The sequence below is a fragment of the Haliotis rubra genome, unplaced genomic scaffold (assembly GCF_003918875.1).
Source record: "Haliotis rubra isolate DU_JTF1 unplaced genomic scaffold, ASM391887v1 Scf414, whole genome shotgun sequence".
In the NCBI taxonomy this organism is placed as follows: domain Eukaryota; kingdom Metazoa; phylum Mollusca; class Gastropoda; order Lepetellida; family Haliotidae; genus Haliotis; species Haliotis rubra.
In genome coordinates this window covers 511070-535656 of record NW_025767096.1, presented here as the reverse complement: position 1 = coordinate 535656, position 24587 = coordinate 511070, and the positions used below count along the sequence as shown (strand labels likewise).

Sequence of the window (24587 nt, the reverse complement as noted above, 5' to 3'; positions counted from 1 at the left end):
ATGCACGACGTCATGTTAGTCGCCTCTGTTGACGAGCATGGCTTGGTGAAGACCGAATCTAGACCCTTGAAGATCCGGGTTAGAAAATTGATCTTTAGTAACCCATGCTTGTCGTAAGAGGCGACTAACGGGATTGGGTGGTCAGGCTCGCTGACTTGGATGACACATGTCATCGGTTCCCAACTGCGTAGATCGATGCTCATGCTGTTGATCACGGGATTGTCTGGTCCAGACTGGATTATTTACAGACCGCCACCATATAGCTGGAATATTGCTGAGTGCGGTGTAAAACTAAACTCACTCACCGAATCTAACACGATCTTCATGGGTAGGATGCTTCTGACTGCATAGAAGGGTGCTACGTCTTCAAGGACATCCAAGGGAGATTACTCAATTTTCCAATTTGATTAAAGCCGTTTGAGTTAACGTTTGATCTTTCTGTTCTCCGTCCGCGGGCTAAACAAGTTGTTTCATTGTATTTGTGGGTTTTCTTTTAACTTGACCAGAATTGACAACAACCTGCGTTTCCTCTGAATATTATTTATTTCCAAACACATATATATACATAAAACTATGTACACGTTTTTACCATCGTAATTATGTACCAAACCATGACACTCACTGAATAAAATCTTTACAATACATCAACCAAAATTAAATAATCAAGGAATTATATGTAATGAGTAAACACTGTACACCTGGCAACATGATTGATGATAACAGTCAAGATGATTATTTTTAAAAATTGATTTCCATTCTCGTTTATTCAAGGTACCAGGTACCGTATTTCCTCTAATAAGCACCTGAGGGTAAAGAAGCGGTTTAAGAAATAAGCGCTGGGTTTCTAATAAACGCTGGGTACGTTCTTTATAAATGTATTCTCCCTTGATCCAAAAATAGATTTATTAAGGAATTGTCCCTAACTTTGACGTAACACTCACTAACAATTAATTACAGTATACCCAGGGCTCCAATGTGCGCTGGGCCTCTAATAAGCGCCTGGTCTGGAAGACCGTTGAAAAAGTATTTGCATTAGAGAAAATACGGCATATTAATTGTTTTATGCTAAATGTCCTAAATCCATTCACTAACAAAGCGTTGCTTTGATAAGTTGGCTCCACCTGTATCGCTTCTATCAGAGAGCACGGAATATTTCTCGCTCAGCAATGCGATTTGATTGGATGACTCAAAACAAAACACGTGTGGGAGTAAGTTAAGGGTATATAGCATACAATACAAGGGACACACTAGGCTGCATGAATTATTTCACTTTACAAATCATCTTTCCTCTCGTCTGGAAAACAGCAATTTGTTGACAATTTCCAAGTAGTTTTAACATGAGATTCCGACAGCTGTTATACACTTTGCCAAACATTATTTAAAGAAAAATAAATAGGCCATATATGAAAATATTCTTGTTTCTTATGGCCGCCTGACCTTAAGATTTCTTTCAAACAGTGATGAGAAACTAGAATATGTTTTTATGTGGCCTTATGTTGTTATCGACAATTGAAACAAACCCCATTAAAAGTGACTCTTTTCATACTACCAAAACAACAAAAACAGGTTATTCCCAGAATAACAGTATATCGTGATGGATAAAACAGAAACAGAAACCCTCGTATCTGCTACACAAACATTAGAGGACATCACGATACCGGGACCACCTTCACCCCCCATCAGAGCATCGCTTCCAACATCGACAAAAATGAAAATGTTAGTGTTCTCTGATCCCGCGACCTCCTATAGGTGAGCACAGGTGGGTTCTGTTACGGGCTGTACTATCGATTTAAAAAAAATGGTCGTCTATCTCTAGCTTAATGGTGTACATAAATAAAACTGAAAGAAGGAAATTCAAAATTCGTGGACTGCCAAGGTGCGGTCAAAACAATCTCTGCCATATGTTACAGGTTTCTGAATTTCTTTAGCTGAATTTTCAAATTCTGAACAGAAAACTCTTTAAAAATATTTTTTAAAGCCAGTATGGAACTGAAGTTTCCATTTTGCAATTAGTGTTCGAGAAATCTCCTTTCTGATTGGCTGATGTAGACTTCCTGTAAATCATCCATTGGTCGGTCAACGTTCGCGAAAGGCCATTCTAACAAAACCTGTAACGGCATTCGTCACCACTCGCCCCTTTCCGTAACATCCAAGATCGCTATTCGTCTTGTCCCCGAATAACACGAGTTGGTCACGAATGCTGAAACAGGATCTTCAGATCTCTGTGTAATGGCAGCAGGCACTAAGATCTCACTGAAACAACCACACACTACAACATCCCTCCAAAATATTTAATGCATGATGTGTTAATCTCAAATTTAATTTAAAAATTGCGAAAAATCTACATTTGTGAATTTTATGACAATTGTACATCTGTGAAGTTCATATGAGTGAGGAATAGCCAGATTTATAAATCAGTGTCTATGATCCACTTTGTATCGGATCATCTTCAGATTTTAGCAAATGATCCTTTTAACTAAATTTATGAACAGAAATATATTCTGATAATAAAATGACTTCTTTGAGTGAGGTGAGGTGAAATTGGGTTTAACATCGTGCCTGAGAATATTTCGCTCATATGACGACGTGCATGCATGTGTTTGTGTATGTGCGGCTGCTTGTACTAGCCCAGACTGAAGCTAGTTTTATAGTGCTAGCCCACTGAGATACTATGCCGCAGTGAAGGATGAATACCCCACTCAGACACATTATACTGACTCCGAGCCGACCAGACCTTGTTGTACCCATTAATGCCGAGCGCCAGGCAGGAACCAACAAGTACCATATTTTAACGCCTTTTGGTATGACGCGTTGGGGATCGAACCCTGCGAACCTTCCGCTATCGGGCGGACGCTAACCATTACACCATGGAGGCCGACTTCTTTGAGTGGCATTCTAGAAGTACAAAGAGATCTAAAACTTTATGGATAACAACTTCTTTATAACTACTACTGCTAATCTTGTAACTAAAAAGCCAACAGATAGCTTAGGCCCGTAGACAGACTTAATTATTCACAATATTTTACAAACTTAGGGTTAGAGGGAATGTGTGACTCTCCTTTTCACAGATAAATCTAATCTGTATATATGATAAATCCCTGAGATATCAACACAATTCTACTTCTAGCAAGGAAACTTAATCTGAGACTGAGCCAGTGGTTTTAGGCCAACAGACCTGGCTTATGTGGGGAATCAAACTCAGAATTTTGGCACGATGGTCTAGGCTTTCACTTGGCTGGGTCAGTGTCCAAATTTTCAATTTTTGAAACTGACACTGGCAAGGGAGAGAGTGAGTATGATTTTTCATTTCAGCAAAATTCCATTTACATCACTACCCATGATGCCTGCAGTAACCTTCAACGTGTACCGGTGAGGGGAGATAACTCCCTTCTTCAGATCAAATACTTGAGCCAGTAAGCTATCTCAACACCATCAAGACTCAAATACTATATATAAATAAGCAGTAAGGCAATCACTTGAAGATTAAAGGAGTCATGATTTACCCGTTATGTCCACAGGATTGAATGAGTATTATTTTAGGCCAAAAACAATTCAGTAATATCAGGAAGGGGATGCCAGGAATGGGTTTAACACATTGTTTCCATGTGGGGAATAAAACTGATGCTATAGCTTCACCCACTGGGCTACCAGGTATTTCCACATTTAAAAAAGTAAAAATTCCCAACAATTTCTAAGAAGATAAGATTTTTCTTTAAAATATCTGGGGGTAGTATGACTTTTTGTTTTTTAAAGGTCACATGCAACGTAGTAAAACACAACTTTGCAGATTCTGATACCTTTCGGTATGGACTTACCAAACAAAGTCAAAATGCAAATTCAACTTATAAAGTTGAAAAATAACGCCATGAAAAAACGCGAAATCGAGAGTTCAAACGTTTCACTAATTTTCCCCAGACTTTTCTGGGGAATACGGGTTTCAATAGCTGGGCTGGCTCCATAGCACGGCAAAGAAAGTGAAATAGGTTCGCTTTAACTTGGAAGCGGGCTGTCTGGTGAATACTCGCTGAAGGCTTTGGTGTGAGCTTATTTTTCATAATGTTTTGTTGATATCTCACAGGCGAGCTTTTATATGTTATGACAGTAAATAAACTGTTTATATAATTTCATTTGTCTATTTCACCACACGCTCTTCTTACCGAAGTCACTTTCTCTCAGTCTCGATACTTAAAAGCAATGTCATTATTTAGCGTTGACACCGCTTTGACTTTGATATAGATATGTCGCTGTCACAGACAAAACTCAATGTCTTGTTTTATTGACACCTGTGTGTCTGCCTGCCTGTCTGCTAATGACAATATTCAATACACAAACTGCGATCACTGACCACATGCAATTTGAACTTAACACCAATCAGGCTATACACCATAAACAAAGCGCATTGATTTATGGCCCGAGTTCAAGATCTCTGTCACATTATGTAATTACACAGACAGGCAGGTGTGATACTTGAACACATGACATGTTATGATGTCTGTTGATTGCAAAATGTTATACACAAAAAATGAGCATGTACTAGTATTTACAAAACCCAACATCTCTATATATACACACATAATGACCCGTGAAAGGCGCATCTGCTAATGAACCAGCCTTTACACTTGAGTGCACACCCACCCGGCTCTGACTGGGTTCGGTATCCCGGCTGCTTCGCTTCGAGGGAGGTAAACCCAAGTACAAAATATTGCACTTTTGATTTCCATGCGATTATAGGCTTATAATTTTGTTTATTTGTTTTTCATAATCAGCAAATGCATATTATATGTCATGAAGAAGTGATAATTGTGTTTTAATTATGTTTGATTTTTGGTTGCATGTGACCTTTAAGTATTCCAGCACTACAGACATTAAAGAAAATAGACTCGGTTTTGATATTAATCATAATGAGAGAGCACATGATGAGCCTCACCAGCCTGACTGTGCCAGGATCACCCGTATCCTACTTGCTGCATTCATATATAATCATCTACAAATAATAATATTATCATCAACTATACAATACAAGCAATTATAGATAATAAAAACATCATCCAATCTGTGTGCAGCATAGGTGATACTGGCCTCAGTCTCCATGGCAACAGGGCAATAAAAGACAATATCTGCATCACTGACCTGATACCTAGGACAGATAACACATACACAAGTACTGTTTAACAAACTCAAGACTAATAACTGTAGCTCACCTGGGTATGTAGTCAATCAAACCTTCAGGATGGGGTGGTTGGGGTAGCCTAGTGTTTTAAGTGTTCGCTCATCACGCCAAAGACCCGTGTTCGATTCCCCACATGGGTACAATGTGTGAAGCCCATTTCTGGAGTCCCCTGCCGTGATATTGCTCTGAATATTGCTAAAAGCAGCGTAAAACTAAACTCACTCACTCACATTTGAATTGATATCCAAATACGTTTACAGAACTGACGGAACTTTGAAGACTAGCATGTGTTTTTCTCCATTTGATGAACTAATATTTGTCCAATTCATAAGATTTGATTGTAGTCTTCAAATTCACACATTTTTTACCGATGTTACTGTAAACTAGCAGTCAATGGAAAACGAGGCGGTAATCAGTTCGTGATTGTTGAATGGGGTAAATTTGGAAACTGCCAGTTGTCTGTGGTCTGTGTTTGCGGCAATCAGGACCCCATCGTGGGGGATCGACTTATGCACGAAACATACCATTTTGACACTGATTTTAAGGGTCAAGTTTGGGGGTCGTCTTATTCATGGGGTCGTCTTATAGACTGTTATATACGGTAATATTTTGTTTATATCATAGGATTTTATTGTAATTTTGCTTCCGTAGCTTCCATTATAACCACTAAGCTACCCCGTCAACACTCTGTAGCATAAGGTGTGCTTAATACGAAATGTGGTGTTCCTTCTAATTTGTCTCAAGTTTGTATCCCTGTAAATGATGACATGAGTGAACACAAGTTTGAATAACATCACATTTATGACAGTAGCTGAACATCCTCATCTCATGGCAACAAAGATTGTTTTTCATGATTTGAACAAACACAAATTCCAAATAAAACATTAAAATTGTTTGCCAACTAAATTAGAAACAGTTCACTTCCCTTACCAGCAGGGTCATATTTATCACAGAAGGATTCTGCATTCCACGGAATTCTGACAGGTATTGGAATTCTGTTTGTTTGCAGAAAGATTAGAGAACTTAGCATTGTGAGATTGATACATTATTACAGTATTTTTTCTAAATATTATGGATTTAAAGTAATTTTAATTTTGAAAATACTTTGTTATATCAACATATTTGTCACTGAAGGAATCTGCAATTCCATGGAATTCAGTCTTGTACATGGAACTAAATTTGTTAATGCCATTTTTTATCAATATCTACACCTCTATTGAAAAACGTGTATCAGTATGATGCAAAATATCCGTGTATGAAATAAGCCAAAAACCCTGCCAGACATGAGGGCTGGTAACTTGAAAATGTTACCCAAAATGGATTTAACCAGACCAGACACCAAGCAAGATATGGTGAATTTACTCAGACCTATGGAACATCTAAAAATTTTACCAGACCATCGTGCTGGCTTGCTGTAAATCTAGACCGTCCGTCAGAAAAATTTAGCCCATCTCGGGCGGTCGGACGGGTCTTATTTCATACACTGAATATATATTTCAATGAATCTTTCATGATATATAAAATTGCCCTGATGGCACTATGTTGTATCGAGTACCTGTTCCAAACCTGCGTCGACTCAATTACACAACAAACATTCAGTTAATATCAGGACAGACAGGAGCCTGTGATTGTCAGAGTCTGTCTGACAGCATGGAGTCTAGGCATTGATGAGGCCCCGCCTCTCGCCGTCGCTTGATAGGCTGGACGTGTCAGACTCCCCCTCCGGGGATGACCGCACACACTGACCAGGTGGACGAACATCGTCATTCTTTTTTGGACACTGAAAGAGAGATGTTTTATAGAGAACATGAGAAGAGGTGTTTCTAAAAAACAATGTCAGGAAACAGGGCGATGCGGGTACCTCAACATTTACTTTTTAGTAAATATTATATACAAAATTATTTATTTTACATATTTACTTCCAACATTTGGTTTAGGTAAGCTCGTGAAGATCCGAGTTGGGTTGGACTTCAGTAACCCATGTTTGTTGTAAGAGGCGACTAACGGGATCGATGGTCAGATTCGGTGACTTGGTTGACACATCACTGTATCCAAATATAGATCTATGCTCATGATGTCGATCACTGGACTGACTGGTCCAGATTTGATTATTCACAGACTGCCACCATATAGCTGGAATATTGCTGACTGTGGCTTTAAACAACAAAGAAAGAAAGAAACTCTCTACTACAACATTTCTCTATTATTCTTGCTTCATATGAGCACGTGAGCAAAAATGTTATTTGAGAAAACTGATTGAATAAAACCACAACAGGATCACAATGCATTCTCACCTCCTTGCCTGTCCACAAGAAGCGCAGTTCTCCCCGCTTGCAGCCAATCACAGCCGTTGTTAGTAAGGTGCAAGGCACAAGGTACAGCAATGCTGGTTGGCCAGTCTTCATCAAGGCTAGCGCGACATATGTCAGTATCAAGCCTACCGCATAGGCTGGTGACAAAAACACAAAACATTACAGGAAAGACAGTAAAAACAATATAAACCTCTGACATATGTCTGTAAGTGCCATTTATTTTGAGCATGAGTGAGTTTTACGCAACTTTCGGGGGACCTCGGCGGGGGACACTAGAAATTGGTTTCAAACATTGTACCCATGTGGGGAATAGAACCTGGGTCTTCAGTGTGACGAGCGGACGCTTTAACCACTAGGCTACAGAGTGAGTAAGTGAATGAGTGAGTTTAGTTGTACGCCACTTCTAGCAATATTCCAGCAACATCATGGCAGGGGGACACCAGAAATGGGTTTCACACATCGTACCCATGTGGGGAATAGAACCCGGGGTCTTCAGTGAGACACTTTAACAATTAGGCTACCCCACCACCCAATTTCAGTTATGTAATAATGTGCATACTGAACATTTCATGGTATTTCTACATCAGAAAGATTTTATAACAGATCTTATTGCAGATCTATTTTTTTGTTGAAACACCTAAGAAAAAATCTATCTGCTCTATGTTTACTCAATGTGATGTTTAAATGACATACAGTTTGGAGATAAAAGTTCATTTTTACAAATTTTGTGGTGTTAATTAGTATTTCATGTGAGCAAACCATAGGTATGGGCCTAGTCTGTCTCACAGTCCCTTAACCACAATATTTCCCTTTCCACACAGCTCTTCCTGCAATCTTAAAGCCCAAAATGAAGCAAGTCTAGATTTCCTCAGGTTCTGAAAGTCCCTTCTCACTAGGTCTCCTTTTCAATTTAAATTTTATTATTTGTTTCAAAATTTGACATATGCAGAGACTAAGCGTTAGTCTAGGTATGGTCCTACAAATGCAGTCAATTCACTGTGCATCAAAACCATCATCACAGGTGTCTGTCTGTCGTGCCAAAGGGACATAACCCTTGGAGGCTGTACAAAACAATAGATTGTGAGTGAGTTGGGATTTATGCCGCTGTTACCAACATTCCAGCAATCAAACCAGTGGACACCAGAAATGGACATCACACATTGTACCCATGTGGGGAATCGAACCCACGGTTTCGGTGTTACACTGCACCTACAAAACAATAGCCTGACTATACTGTCTTCCAACAGTACGTGCTGGCTACTGGGGACCCAGTCTAACACAGAATCTCCAAGAGATGATGGTGATGATGATGATGATGATGATGATGTGTTAAAGGAAGACTCACCTATTGTGGAAGCAATGAAATATATTCTCCTACTCTTGACGATCAAGTCAAAGCCATGGTTGAACGATATCAACAGACCTGAAACATAGAACATTATGATGATGTCACGCTTGGAAGAACAGATCTCACTCACTCTTTCACTCTGAAACTCACCTGTCATAAACAGCTCACTCATTCAAGCTGAAGCTCACCTGAAGTATAATACAATGACATCTCCAAACCCCAGCAATAGTAGGGGCTTGAGTAACACGCAGCTCACTCACTCAAGCTGAAGCTCACCTGGTACAATGACATCTCCAAACCCCAGCAGTAGTAGGGCTTGAGTAACACACAGCTCACTCACTCAAGCTGAAGCTCACCTGGTACAATGACATCTCCAAACCCCAGCAGGGAGTAGTAGGGCTTGAGTAACACACAGCTCACTCCCTCAAGCTGAAGCTCACCTGGTACAATGACATCTCCAAACCCCAGCAGGGAGTAGGGGCTTGAGTAACACACAGCTCACTCCCTCAAGCTGAAGCTCACCTGGTATAATGACATCTCCAAACCCCAGTAGGGGTGAGTAACACACTCACTGAGCTGAACATCACAGCCAATGACACTCCAAACCCCAGTAGCTTGAAGCTCACTCCCTCAAGCTGAAGCTCACCTGGTACAATGACATTCTCAAACCCCAGCAGGGAGTAGGGGCTTGAGTAACACACAGCTCACTCACTCAAGCTGAAGCTCACCTGGTACAATGACATCTCCAAACCCCAGTAGGGGCTTGAGTAACACACAGCTCACTCCCTCAAGCTGAAGCTCACCTGGTACAATGACATCTCCAAACCCCAGTAGGGAGTAGGGGCTTGAGTAACACACAGCTCACTCCCTCAAGCTGAAGCTCACCTGGTTCAATGACATAACCAAACCCCAGTAGGGGCTTGAGTAACATGCAGCTCACTCACTCGAGCTGAAGCTCACCTGGTACAATGACATAACCAAACCCCAGTAGGGGCTTGAGTAACACGCAGCTCACTCACTCGAGCTGAAGCTCACCTGGTACAATGACATCTCCAAACCCCAGTAGGGAGTAGGGGCTTGAGTAGCAAACAGCATCAGGCGGGGTCAGGAATCTTGGCACTTTGAACACCATGGGAAGCTGAAATACGACAATAGATTCCTACTGTATAATAAGGGCACAGGCATTATTATTGGATATTAAAATGGCGCACATATTCATGCACTTGTGCATGCTCAAGGCGCTTGTATTTTTTTTCTCCTCGATCATTGGATGTCAATCTCAACGGCTCATCTTATTATCAATCTCCACTCCCTCGGGACCATACAACTCTTGCTGCCACAAGATGCACCGAGTTATTGCGGCTTTCCCATCCTTACGAGGTAAGGAATCTGTTTCATGGATCTCCATGTTTAGTGTCCATTGGACTCTCCGTTATATTGTCCTGGGGTCAAAGGACCTGGCCCATGCTTCATTTCACTTCGAGGAAGTTTACATAACAACTATCAATGCAGCATAACACATTTCACTGACAATATGACAGTAATGCAAGGGAGATAATTCTGGATATGTTAACATCATCAGTTTTCTTATTAAAATTCATGCAAAGGTTCACTAGTTGTACAAACCACATAAACACATACAAACATACAAACATACACAACGTCAATCGAGACATAGCAGAGTAGGACCCAGGACTTTGGAGAACATATATGTGTGTGTGTGCGTGCATGTGTGGCACATATATCATGAAGTCCAAAGGTTAGGGGGAAATGCTCTTTAGGCCAGACCAATCTTGTTTTACGGACAAGCCGGTCATATTTTTTCAAGAATAAGAAAAAAATACAAATTATTTTTCCCTGCTCAAAATATAAAATATTCATGTTTTTATTAGCCACAAATGTAAACTTACCTAAAAAAACCCTTTTTTTAAAAATTATTTTTTTCAGCACACAACACACCCATACAGAACACACCCGGTACAACGCAACAAGCACCAAACACTTAACCCCTAAAACAAACACCCCCACCACATGCCCATACACATACAACATTCGTAACAACTCGCCTCTTTCCGTGACCTACAAGAAGACTCGTACCCCTATCGTACGCCATTATTGCCAGGAATCGTGGCAAACCAATCAAATTGCGAGTAGTAAAACGCATTTCGAAGCATGAAACTGGCGGAACAGTTGAACTTTGAAACTTCGCTAAACTATGCAAAGCACAATTTAAACATAAACTTTTAGCTGAAGGACCAGAAACTTTGAACACTGAAATATATTTACAAAGGGAATGACTGTATTGCTGTTTTGCCCACAGGCTATAGGATATTCTAGGAGATTTTTTGAAAATTCAGAGTTATCTTTCCTTGGTAATAGTACTAGACTATTTTCATCTACATGCCCATTTGCGCTTAGACAGGTCCCAGTCGGAAACATGGCCACGAGAAGGGTACGAGACGCCATCCAGCTTACTGGCATGACACAAGTAGTTACGAATGACTCGCATAGCAGACACACACAAATGTAATGTTACCTGCTCCCCACTGTGACTCTTCCCACCGGTGGCGACGTCCACCATGATGCTACTTCCATTCTACAACAACAACACTATGTTGTACAATTATAAACAATAACAGATCAACAGCTAAGTGAGCTTCGACACCGTAATAACACATACCAGAAACAGTGTTAGTCACTCACGAACAGAATTATACATATCACTTTAGTACAATATATCATGTTTAGTACTCAGAAGGGGTCGGTGGGGTAGCCTAGTGGCTACATTGTTCGCTCGTCACGTCATAGACCCGGGTTCGATGCCCGACATGGGTACAATGTGTGAAGCCCATTTCTGGTGTCCTCCGCTGTGAAATTGTTGGAATATTGCTAAAAGCGGCGTAAAACTTAAGTCAAAATGAACCCTGTCTGACTGACTGACTGAGTTTGGTTTTACGCTTTTAGCAATATTCCAGCAATGTCACGGCGGGGGACACCAGAAATGGGCTTCACACATTGTACCCATGTGGGGATTCGAACCCGGGTCTTCGGCATGAAGAGCCAACGCTTTAACCACTAGGCTACCCCACTGCCCCCAACCCTGTCTGACAGACAGAAGAGAGAGTAAGTTGGTTGTACAACAGTATTCCAGTTATGTTGCAGCATGTCTGCTAGTGGTGTTCCGATGATCGAAAATAATCGAAAATCGATCGAAAGAAGGATTAAAAATGATTATCAATTCATCAGAATTTTGTTGTTTTTGTATAATACCCTTGAATGAAGTAAACTAGCCATCAAATTTGACGAATATTCACAAACAAACATAAAGCTATGCACATTGTAAAATTTTAACCACTTTTATTGTTTAATTACAATTCCAGTGTCTTTCTTGCATGCGTGCATTTGACTGCATTAGTTATAAAAAAAAAAAAAAATAATAAGAAAAAAATGGGGAAAAACCCTTAAACTTGGTGATTACATTAAGAATGTATATATTTCGATTATACCCTAATCGATAATCGTTCACCACAATCCCTTCGATAATCGATAGTGGATTTGGTTTCTGATTCCCAACACTAGTGTCTGCTTAATGTGGGAGGAAAGCCCAGTAGAGATTATTAACCGAGTATGTTTCTCTTTTTGCGAGCATAATTCATATTATTCATTCCTAAGGCCAGACCATTTTTATTTCTTGTATTACAGATTTTTGTCCTCTGAAAACCTAAAGGCAGGAGGGAAAAAAATAAAAAATAAAAATCACCAGTCAAAGTAATATTCCTTTTAAATACTAACAGTATTTTATTTTTGGCAATTTATGAAGTTTTTATGGGGCAAAAAACAATCCAATAATTTTTTTGTAAGTTTACACTCTTGGCCAATAAAACATGAGGTTTTTATTTTTTGAGCGAGGAAAATTAATTTTTATTTTTTTTCTTATTCTTGAAAAAATACAACCGCGGGATCCAGTAAAACAAGAAATAACATTGGTCTGGCCTAATATATGATATTAATGATACAGAAACACACGAGGTTAATAATCTCTTCACATATAATGTCATTCTTAAAATTACTCTAAAAATGAAGCAAATCATATGTGAATATATATGAAGAGAATCAAGCATTCGCGTAAGAATACTTAGCGGTATACCAACGTGAAGGTCGTTCATGAAAACCCCCTGTAAACTCGGAACGATATCATCAATGAAATGTTAACATTTTAGGATTCGCATGGCCTGTATGGAGTTTTATGAAAGTAGTTTGTGTATTGACCTAATTTGCATATTTATCAGATTTGGAATAACTCCCTTCATCATATGATAAAAGTACTTTCCAGACAACTATCTCACCTTGGTGAAGTATGGTGTGATGAAGACAAAGAAAATGTCGTAGAAGAACAGCAGGACAAGTAACACTGTGCATGCCTGGAAAATACATCAAGGGAATAGTAATCTCTTTATTCCACTTACAATCAGTGCCAACTCAACTAGCTATATAGATTTGGTTCGTTGGTTTGTTGTTTAATGTCGCACTCAGCAATATGACACTATATGGCGGCAGTCTGTAAATAATGAAGTCTGGACCAGACAATCCAGTCAGCAAAGATGAGTGCAACTGGGAAACGATGACATGTGTCAACCAAGTCAGCGAGCCTGACCATCCGATCCTGTTAGTCGTCACTTACGACAAGCATCGGTTTCTGAAGACCAATTCTAACCCGCATCTTCACGGGTTACCTGACTGAGATAGTATAATCCCAATTATATAATTTGTTCAACAGAGAAAAGTTTGAATAGCTAGATAGGTTTACGCAGGTTGTGATCAGTCATGTGACAGTCACGCAAGCTTGAAAGTTGTTCCAATATGGGTTCATGCTATACAGAAAATAATACAGAGCACATTATATTTTTCTGTACAGAATTACTTTTCTTACCATGAAGTTTGGTAGGCGTATAGTTTTCAACATGTTCACCGAGAAAGCCATTCCGAGAATGTCCTGTATAATCCATGCATAGCTGCAAAGAAACAATATGAGTTAGTGAATGAATGTTGTTTTACGCCCAGTAAGCAATATTCATTAAGCCAGTGGCTAAAACTGCAAGCAATCATTGATGCTGTTAGGGATTGAAGTTACACCTAGAGACGACCACTTGAAGTTAATCAGCTCTTAGGTAAGGTGAGGGGAAATTGGGTTTAACGTCGTGCTTGAGAATATTTCACTCATATGACGACGTGCATGCGTGTGTATGTGCGGCTGCTTGTACTAGCCCAGACTTAAGCTGGTTTTATAGTGCTAGCCCACTGAGATACCATGCCGCAGTGAAGCATGAATACCCCACACAGACACATTATACTGACTCCGAGCCGACCAGTCCTTGTTGTACCCATTAATGCCGAGCGCCAGGCAGGGACCAACAAGTACCATATTTTAACGTCTTTTGGTATGACGCGGTCAGGGATCAAACCCGCAACCTTCCGCTCTACGGGCAGACGCTCTAACCACTACACCACGGAGGCAGTCAATACCCTCTTAGGACCAATAATAGGCACTGTGGACTTGTTCCAGTGGGTGAGTGAGTGTGGTTTTACGCTGATTTAAGCAATATTCCAGCAAGAGTTGTATGTTCCCCAGGGAGTTGAGATTGATAATACAATGTGCAGTTGAGATTGACATCCAATGATCGACTGAAAAATACCAGTGCCTTGAGCATGCACTAGTTGCGTGGATATGTGCACTATATAAATATCCTATAATAATAATATTACAGGGGACAACAGAAAGGGGGACACCAGAAATGGGGCTTCGCACATTGAACCCATGTGGGGAATCGAACCCAGGTCTTCGAGCAGACGCTTTAACCACTAGGCTACCCCAACGCCCCAGAACACATTTGAGGCGTTTGCTTGTCCTTTTAACCACATTAATATTCCAGCAATATTATCAGAAATGGGCTTCACACATTGTGCTCAAGTGGGGAATCCAACCAAGGCCCAACTAGGCTCTTTACACCAACTGCTACACCCTGCTCAGCCTACTCAAGTGTCTTTGATATCAATGAAAATTTAGCATGGTGGGTGGGCTGGTTCAGGTGCCAGGCTAGTGATCCAGCGAGCTTGAGGTGACGGGGATCAAGTCCACCTGTGACCGGGTGTAAAACCTTTGAGTCAACTTTGTGTGCAAAACCCTAGTGTACAGTACACAACCCTGTGCACTTAAAAGAACCCACGAAACCGTTTGTAAATGACCAGATGGTGGCCACATGAATATGTGGAAACACCTAGTGCGGGTACAACAACGCAGTAAACTTGGACAAAGTACTGTGACTATGTGTCCCAGTCCAGCCAGTTGTGAATATGTACCTTGTAAGGATGGGAAAGCCACATTAACTCCTTGAGCATGTACTAAATAAATAAATAAATAAATAAATAAATAAATAAATAAATAAATAAATAAATAAATAAATAAATAAATAAATAAATAAATAAATAAATAAATAAATAAATAAATAAATAAATAAATAAATAAATAAATAAATAAATAAATAAATTACTCACCTGTTGAAGATATCACTGTTTAATAATTTTACAATGTTATTACACACTGTGTAATAACATCACGTGGTGCCGTATTTATATGACGTAAAACTGGTTTACAGTTATGACGTCACAATGCTAATACCTCTGTCACAATAGTATTAGACCTTGCTTGACTCACGGAAAGCTGAGAGTCATCACACTCGTTGAATTCTTAGGAAAGAAGCACTTTGCTCGATATTATTTTGCTAATGTTAGGTGAGTAATAAATAAAATACTAAATGATGTCCAATGTAATACCATATTTATGAAACTTGCTTCAGCTCGTGAGATACCAAACCATTCATTCGTTTCATAAATATGGTATTACAGGGAACATTGTTTAGTATTCTCTATATGTAAACCTGCATTTAATCTACTGACTGAGGGCAATGCTGATCTGTTAAATGTAGAAGATAGTATTTCCTCAGTTCTGTCTTACCCTGTGCTCAGTAGCTCCAGTTCAATGATACCCACCTTGCTTTTCTCTCCACAGCCCAGAAGATGCTGACGCCCAGACACAGCAGCCCGAGGACAATGTTCCTGATCTCTGGCTGTTCAGAACAGACTGGAACTCTGTTGGGCGGAATTCTGGAAACACAATAATGTCTAGCTCTGATACTGAAACTGGGACAGTTGATAACAATAGTATGGAGTATTGTTTGTTTGTTTGTTTGTTTTTACACTCAGCAATATTCCAGCTATATGGCGGTGGTCTGTAAATAATCAAGTCTGGACCAGACAATCCAGTGATCAACATCATGAGCATCGATCTACACATTTGGTATATGATGAACTGTATCAACCAAGTCAGCAAGCCAGAACACCCGATCCTGTTAGTCGCCTTTTTACAAGAAACATGGGTTACTGAAGACAGTGTATGAAATAAGGCCCGAGTTAGATTTCTGACGGACGGTCTAAATTTACAGCCGACAGCCAGCCCGATGGTCTGGTAAATTTTTAGATGTTCCATACATCTGAATAAATTCGGTACATATTTAGTCTGGTTAAATCCATTTGGGCTGGTAACATTTTGAAGCCCTTTATGTCTGGCCAGGTTTGGGGCTTATTTCATACACTGCTGAAGACCAGTTCTCACTCCAGAATGGAATATTTGTTTGTTTGTTGTTTAATGCTACACTTAGCAATCGTCCAGCTATATGGCAGTGGTCTGTAAATATTTTAGTCTGGACCAGAAAATCCGGTGATCAACATCATGAGCATCGATCTACGCAGTTGGGATACGATGACATGTATCAACAAACATAGAGGAGTGAGGAGGTAGGTTCTGGATATTCATGGCTGTTGTAAAGTCTCCAATGGTTATGGTACTGATGGACAATTATCTTGATGAAGAAGATTTCAGATTTCAGTCCACGACAAGCAAATCCTGGCACTCCAAAGGGAAGCAACTGCTGTCAGTGTGGAGACAAACACCATACCTGCAGTCCGACCTGATCACTCTCTCCCACAGGGGCTGGAGGCAACTGTACAAGCCCACAGCACCCGCCAGGCAGAACAACCCGATAACTCCATACACTGAAACAAACATCACAGAAATGTTGAGACAGAATTCAAGACAGTCAATGTTACAAATGTATGTTAAGGATTGTCAGGTATCGTTTCCTGTTTAACACCATACCCAGTGATGTTATAAGTTGTATGCTTCTCCCTCGGTTAATACGGTCTGATGTACACCTCTGTGTAGCAGTATCACCGATCCGAGGCGAGGGGCAACATTGCTACAAAAAGGCGTATCAGACAGTATTACCCGAGGGAGAAGTTTACAATGTATCTATCTTACCGCCATGTTAAATGTACAAAATATCATTTTATTTTATTTGGAAGATCGCTACCGACTATATGACATATAACAAAATGGCGTTTGCCTCTCGACTGGAGTTTTAAAATCAGTGAAACATATTCTAACAAGCTTAAAACTGCTATAAAACTGTCAATTATGTTTAAATTGGGTGTGCAAACGATGCAATGTATAAAATAGTTTAAATAAAGCAGTGAAAGTCGGTAAAATAAATGTGTACACAGTGAACTCAAAAACAGCTAATTGAATGGTTTCAACTCCAGTGCACTGCATGCGTCATATTATGATTGTTTGTGATACAACTTTTCGGCGGAGAGTTTGGCGGTTACCGTGGCAGGGGGTATTATTTTTTCAAGTTGCCACCAGCAGGGGTGACACAGAAACTTGTTAAAGCGTCATTGACCAATGAAACTAAAGTATTTTACATGAGGGTAAGATAATGAGGCTGTATGACTGCAGTCACTGGATTTTGTTTGTTTGTTTGTCATTTATTGCCACAATCAGCAATATTCGATCTATACGACGGCAGTCTGTAAATAATCTGGACCAATCAGGTAACTAACACCATGAGCATCAATCAGTGCAAATGAAATGCTGTAAATATTCAATCCTGGACCAGAAAAACCAGTGATTGATATCATGAGCACAGGTTGACACTATTGAGAATACAATGACAAATGACCTTCTTTGTAGCCCTGGATGTGCTGCTAGGGTTCTATATTCTACCCTGAATCCCATCGAGCATGGACTATTGCTGGTTTTATGGCCAGCTAAATGAGATTCCATTTCGCAATTTCGACAGTCAACATAAATACACTAAACTGACTCTGAAACGACAAGTCCTTGTTCTATCATTTTAATGCTGAGAGCCAGGGTAATATAAAGTAACAGCATCTTCTGGAAGGGTCACTAACAATGGAAGGATCACTAATGATGGAAGGATCACTAACAATGGAAGGGTCACTAACAATGGAAGGATCACTAACAATGGAAGGGTCACTAACAATGGAATGGTCACTAACAATGGAAGGATCACTAACAATGGAATGGTCACTAACAATGGAAGGATCACTAACAATGGAAGGGTCACTAACAATGGAATGGTCACTAACAATGGAATGGTCACTTAACAATGGAAGGATCACTAACAATGGATTGGTCACTAACAATGGAAGGATCATCACTAACGATGGAAGGATCACTAACAATGGAAGGATCACTAACAATGGAAGGGTCACTAACAATGGAAGGATCACTAACAATGGAAGGATCACTAACAATGGAAGGGTCACTAACAATGGAATGGTCACTAACGATGGAAGGATCACTAACAATGGAAGGGTCACTAACAATGGAATGATCACTAACAATGGAAGGGTCACTAACAATGGAAGGGTCACTAACAATGGAGACCCGTGAAGATCCGTGTAGAATAGGTCTTCAGCAACCCATGTGCTTGCCATAAAAGGCTTAATTATCTTGTCGTGAAGAGGCTTAATTAACGGATCGGGTGGTCAGTTTCATTGACTTGGTTGACACATGTCATCGGTTCCCAATTAAGCAGATCGATGCTCATGCTGTTGATCACTGGATTGTCTGGTCCAGACTCGATTATTTACAGACCGCCGCCATATAGTTGGAATATTGCTGAGTGCGCAGTAAAACTAAACTCACTCACTCACTCACTAACAATGGAAGGGTCACTAACAATGGAAGGATCATCACTAACGATGGAAGGATCACTAACAAAGGAAGGGTCACTAATGATGGAAGGGTCACTAACAATGGAAGGGTCACTAACAATGGAAGGATCATCACTAACGATGGAAGGATCACTAACAATGGAAGGGTCACTAACAATGGAATGGTCACTAACGATGGAAGGATCACTAACAATGGAAGGGTCACTAACAATGGAATGATCACTAACAATGGAAGGGTCACTAACAATGGAAGGGTCACTAACGATGGAAGGATCACTAACGATGGAAGGATCACTAACAATGGAAGGGTCACTAACAATGGAATGGTCACTAACGATGGAAGGATCACTAACAATGGAAGGGTCACTAACAATGGAATGATCACTAACAATGGAAGGGTCACTAACAATGGAAGGGTCACTAACAATGGAAGGATCACTAACGATGGAAGGATCACTAACAATGGAAGGATCACTAACGATGGAAGGATCACTAACAATGGAAGGATCACTAACGATGGAAGGATCACTAACAATGGAAGGGTCACTAATGATGGAAGGATCACTAGCGAAAGAGGTGGTCTTAATGACAGTGACTTGAATTATTCCCTAAATACCAAGTGCCAGCCAGGGTAACAACAAATACCATCTTTTAATATCTCCTGATCAGATTCAGAAGGTGATTGACTCTCTGACCACTAGTCAAGGACGCGTGGTCTTCCATACAAGACAGTGACCTGGCTTACGTGTAGTTTACATACCCAGGTAGTCATAGAAGAAGTACAGAAGCACGATCATGGTGCAGATGACGACGAAGAGGACGACGACAACACAGACACTGATGCTGAGAGTTTCTGGCTGTTCCTCATCCTGTTTGTCCTCCGGTCGTGACGAGTCCACTGACCCCTTCCGTCGGTGCGACTTCCGCTCCGCACTGTATCAAGGGAGACAACTTGTTTGTTTCACTATGCACTCCGCAACATCACCATGGTCAGTGACAGCTGCAGTCAACTACAGTTATGCGTGAGTGAGTGAGTTTGGTTTTACGTAGCTTTTAGCAATATTCCAGCAATATCACGGTGGGGAACACCAGAAATGGGCTCACACATTGTACCAATGTGGGGAATCGAACCCAGGTCTACGGCGTTATGAACAAACGCTTTAACCACTAGGCTACCCCACTGCCCCACTACAGTTATGACAAAGTCAAAGGATAAAAAACAGTAGTTATATATCTGAGAGTTCATTACAATATCAATATAATGTATGAAAATAACCTCCCTCCCTCCCCTAAAAAATATATAGTTAATTTACATTTTGAGTTGGCACGGCTTATTTTCGAAATATAGAAATCATATTTACTATTGTTAATGCCTCAATCAGTTGTCTGATAATACAGTTCCCTTGTTCAATTGTACTGAGAATTCAAAAGCCTTGACACCGATTGGCTGATTATAAAGTTCCTCTCATGAACGGGTGGTGGGGTAGCCTAGTGGGTAAAGTGTTCGCTCGTCATGTCGAAGACCCAAGTTCAATTCCCCACATGGGTACAATGTGAGAAGCCCATTTCTGGTGTGCCCGCCGTGATATTGCTGGAATATTGCTAAAAGGGGCGAAAACCATACTCACTCACTCACTCGCCTGATGAATTGTACCAAGTAATTAAAAGCCTCAACACTGATTGCCTGACCAATAGTACGAATAATTTAAAAGTGTTGACACTGATTGATTGATTACATAGTTCCCCTGATCAGTTGTACCAAAAGTTAAACAGTCAACACTGATTGGTCGATTACAAAGTTCGACATGACCAGAGATGCCAACCCCAAAGTGTTGCAAATAGTAGTTTCAAGGATCAAAATTAGTAGTTTGACCATAAAATTAGTAGTCAACTAAATACTTAAATTCATTATGGACTCTGAGAAAGATAATATGACACTAATTAAGAGTGATGGTTTAATTTCACATACATCGAACAGCAGATTTCCAAATTATCAGCATTACGTTTCTTCTTCTCGTCTCTTTTTGGCAAAAATGTATATTAATTGCCGAAAATATATGTTTTTGTCTAAATATCTGAACTTTAATGAATTTTCTTCAAATTTCGTAGAATTTCTAGTGCAATTGTAATGGTTTAGTTTGTGGCTAACATTCGTAGCAACAACGAATCATAGAGGTTGGCATTTCAGTCTAAGTAAACTTAGGCTCAGTATTATTCGTTACGCTGCTATACTGAGTCTAACAAAACCTTGTAGAAGGCAGTGTCAGCTAACCTATGAGCGACCTATGACCGTCCAATCAAACGTGAGACGGCCGAATGGACTTAACCAATCAGACAATGACTACTTGTTAAGGTTCGCCGGGAATTACAAAACGTTTTTTTTATTTTCTCTTCGCTGGTCGCTGACAATGATCTATCAACAAACGAAAATCTGCATAAAACACAGATATTTGACCTGCAGTATATACGCTTATGGGTTTCTAATGACATGGTTACTATTACCTTATATTTCCGCAAGATGACATCCTTGAATATTGACAAAAACGCTATTTTCAGTGACTGTTTACTCATTGCGCCCTCCATGTGTATCACTCGGAAGTGATCGTGTGGAAAATAGCATTCGGAATTGTTCGAGGTTTTGAGGAAGAGGTTCAAACAGTATGTGTGAATATGAACGTTTGTGATTTGGTAAGCTGTGTTCTGATTGGTCAGTCCAAAAGGTTAGATGACGAGACCTTCTACTAGGGTTTGTTAGACTCAGTATAGCAGTGTAACGAATAATACTGAGCCCAAGCTTACTTAGACTGGTTGGCATCTGCATCACCTGCTATACACATATCCTCAGATCTACACACAGGGAGGTACTGTATAAGGTCAAGTAATGTGAATTTACTGTAACCATGGTAACAAAACCATCAACTTACAGCGCATATCTGGTGGTCCCGGACCAGTAGGCCCCTATAATGATGCAGGTCAAGGCAATGGCGTAGATAAGCACCATATTCGGGTCAATCTTCGGGTCAGCAGGAGTGTACATCCACACAGACAGGGAGCCTCCGTCTGCAAGGTGCTGAAGAAGCAAAACCAAGATTCCGATTCCAAAAATACAGTCTCAAAGTCCCTGAACTGCCTTATCTTCATTTCTGCCCAGCCTTTTCTGTAGTGCTACTTGCTGTAATCTACTTCAGGGTGCGATTCCGGGCTTTTTTCAGTACCTGCACCGAGTACAATCTGGCTTATAGGTTTGGCTGCAGCATCAAATTTTGGTTGCACCACAAAATAATGTCTAATGGTTCTAAACAACGATACAAGAATCTGAATCAAAATGTTGCACTACCTGAATAAAGAAGTTGTTCATCCATAAAGCTTGTTTTTATCTGACTTTCCAATTGCTAAAAATGCCACTCAGAGAAGTGGTTCTTAAATGTAACATAATTATTGACCGCCACCGTGGTGTAGTGGTTAGAGCGTCTGCCCGGAGAGCGGAAGGTCGCGGGTTCGATCCCCGACGGCGTCATACCAAACGACGTTAAAATATGGTACTTGTTGGTCCCTGCTTGGCGCTCGGCATTGATGGGTACAACAAGGACTGGTCAGCTCGGAGTCAGTATAATGTGTCGGAGTTGGATATTCATGCTTCACTGCGGCATGGTATCTCAGTGGGCTAGCACTATAAAACCAGCTTAAGTCTGGGCTAGTACAAGCAGCCGCACATACACATACACACGCATGCACGTCGTCATATGAGCGAAATATTCTCAGGCATGACGTTAAACCCAATTTCACTTCACCTCACTTGTTTCATTTTCATAACAAGTACTCAGTGTCAGAACCTGACCCCATGATGATAAATGATTAATGATTCTGCTTCAGTTTTGCCGTGCCTTTATTTATGAATCTCAAATACAAAATGTATATGATTACCGCTACTTAACTGATTAATGAGTACACAATTTTAGGCTTGTAACAAGTGTTGTTACTTCCAGCCACTTACGTCTCAATTAAAACACACAATAACACCTTTAAGACGTTGCATCATGTATTGTACTTACATGAAGCAAGTCAAAATGTCCTCAGGTTTAGGTCTGAATCTCCCTTCTCAATGACCCATGAAGATCCGGGTTATAATTATCTTCAGTAACTTATACTTGTCGTAGATGCGACTAATGGGATTGGGCGGTCAGGCTCGCTGGCTTGGTTGACACATGTCATTGATCCCATTGCGCAGATCGATGCTCATGCTGTTGGTCACTGGATTGTCTGGACCAGACTCCATTATTTACAGACCACCGCCATATAGCTGGGATATTGCTGAGTGCGGCATAAAACTTAACTCACTCACTCACTCACCCCTTCTCACTGGGACATCTTTTCAATTGAAAGGAATTTTTCGTTTCTGTCACAAATCTATACATACAGAGACAAAGTGACGAGATATAAAACTAAGCATCCCTGGCAGCAAATTTGGGAAAAATTGTTATAATGCTTCTTAACATTGCATTCTGAGGTGAGGTGAAATTGGGTTTAACGTCGTGCTTGAAAATATTTCGCTCATATGACGACGTTCATGCGTGTATATGCGTATGTGTGTCTGCTTGTACTAGCCCAGACTTAAGCTGGTTTTATAGTGCTAGCCCACTGAGATACCATGCCGCAGTGAAGCATGAATACCCCACTCAGACACATTATACTGACTCCGAGCTGACCAGTCCTTGTTGTACCCATTAATGACGAGCGCCAGGCAGGGACCAACAAGTACCATATTTTAATGTCTTTTGGTATGACGCGGTTGGGGATCGAACCCGCGACCTTCCGCTCTCCGAGCGGATGCTCTAACCACTACTCCACAGAGGCGGTCCATTGCATTCTGAGGTTATCAACATGATAACATAAAACAAAGCATCAACCCTCATAATTGGTCATATTACTATACAACCCATCACCCACTAATGTTATGTATATACATGTGGTTACATCGAAGACTGATTTCTCCACTAACTTAGGGGAACCATCTGCAAACCGTATGCAGATAAACTGCATGAAGATCATGCATCAAAATGCTGAAAAGCATGTGCACATCATGTGCATGTAAACAGCTGTGTGTTGGTGTAAAGTTTTGTTAAGAAATTGCCAATTTTCACTGTAATAATTAATTGGTGAGTGTCATTTATCAAATTTTCCTGGTTATGTTTGTTAATGCGCAAAAAATATAGAAAAAAATGTAGTTTTTTCTGTTTGTTTTTGAAAATTGCACAAAATGCATGTACAAATTTCACATCTTAAGGTGGACTAGTATGTTAGGAATATAAATTTCTTGGAATCTTTAAGATAAATTCAATCATGACAAGGAACGAGCTTGTAGTGCTTATGAAATGTAACAGACAAAACCAAACTTGTGAAAAATGTTGCTGATGCAAACTAGTGTTCCAAAAGTGTTTGGGTTCGATATTGAGAAAACATGATCGATTGCTTGGTCATTTAGTCATTGCGACCAATCTTCGATTATTTCAATTAATCGGACCACCACTAGTGCCTATTATACTGAGATGAGTCGAGTGTTTATTACAATGAGACGAGTTGAGTGCCAATTAGATTGAGACGAGTCGAACGCTACTGGACTGGCTACTAGACAGACATGACTTGACAGCCATTTGGATGATGA

General features: G+C 40.3%; 1 protein-coding gene across 1 annotated transcript in view; it reads right to left on the bottom strand.

The window, feature by feature from the left end:
- Positions 1-5807: 5807 nt before the first annotated feature.
- The window catches only part of LOC124288287 (signal peptide peptidase-like 2B), a 28265-nt gene continuing 9485 nt past the window's right edge, over positions 5808-24587 (bottom strand). Inside the window, exons 5-15 of the mRNA XM_046724803.1 lie at positions 21850-21995; positions 19686-19858; positions 16843-16939; positions 15878-15991; positions 13761-13842; positions 13177-13251; positions 11367-11426; positions 9866-9968; positions 8828-8905; positions 7465-7619; positions 5808-6950 (exon numbers count right to left, since the gene is read on the bottom strand). Coding sequence (XP_046580759.1) covers positions 6828-6950; positions 7465-7619; positions 8828-8905; positions 9866-9968; positions 11367-11426; positions 13177-13251; positions 13761-13842; positions 15878-15991; positions 16843-16939; positions 19686-19858; positions 21850-21995 — 1206 coding nt within the window. The 3' untranslated portion in view covers positions 5808-6827. The remainder of the gene's footprint in view (positions 6951-7464; positions 7620-8827; positions 8906-9865; positions 9969-11366; positions 11427-13176; positions 13252-13760; positions 13843-15877; positions 15992-16842; positions 16940-19685; positions 19859-21849; positions 21996-24587) is intronic.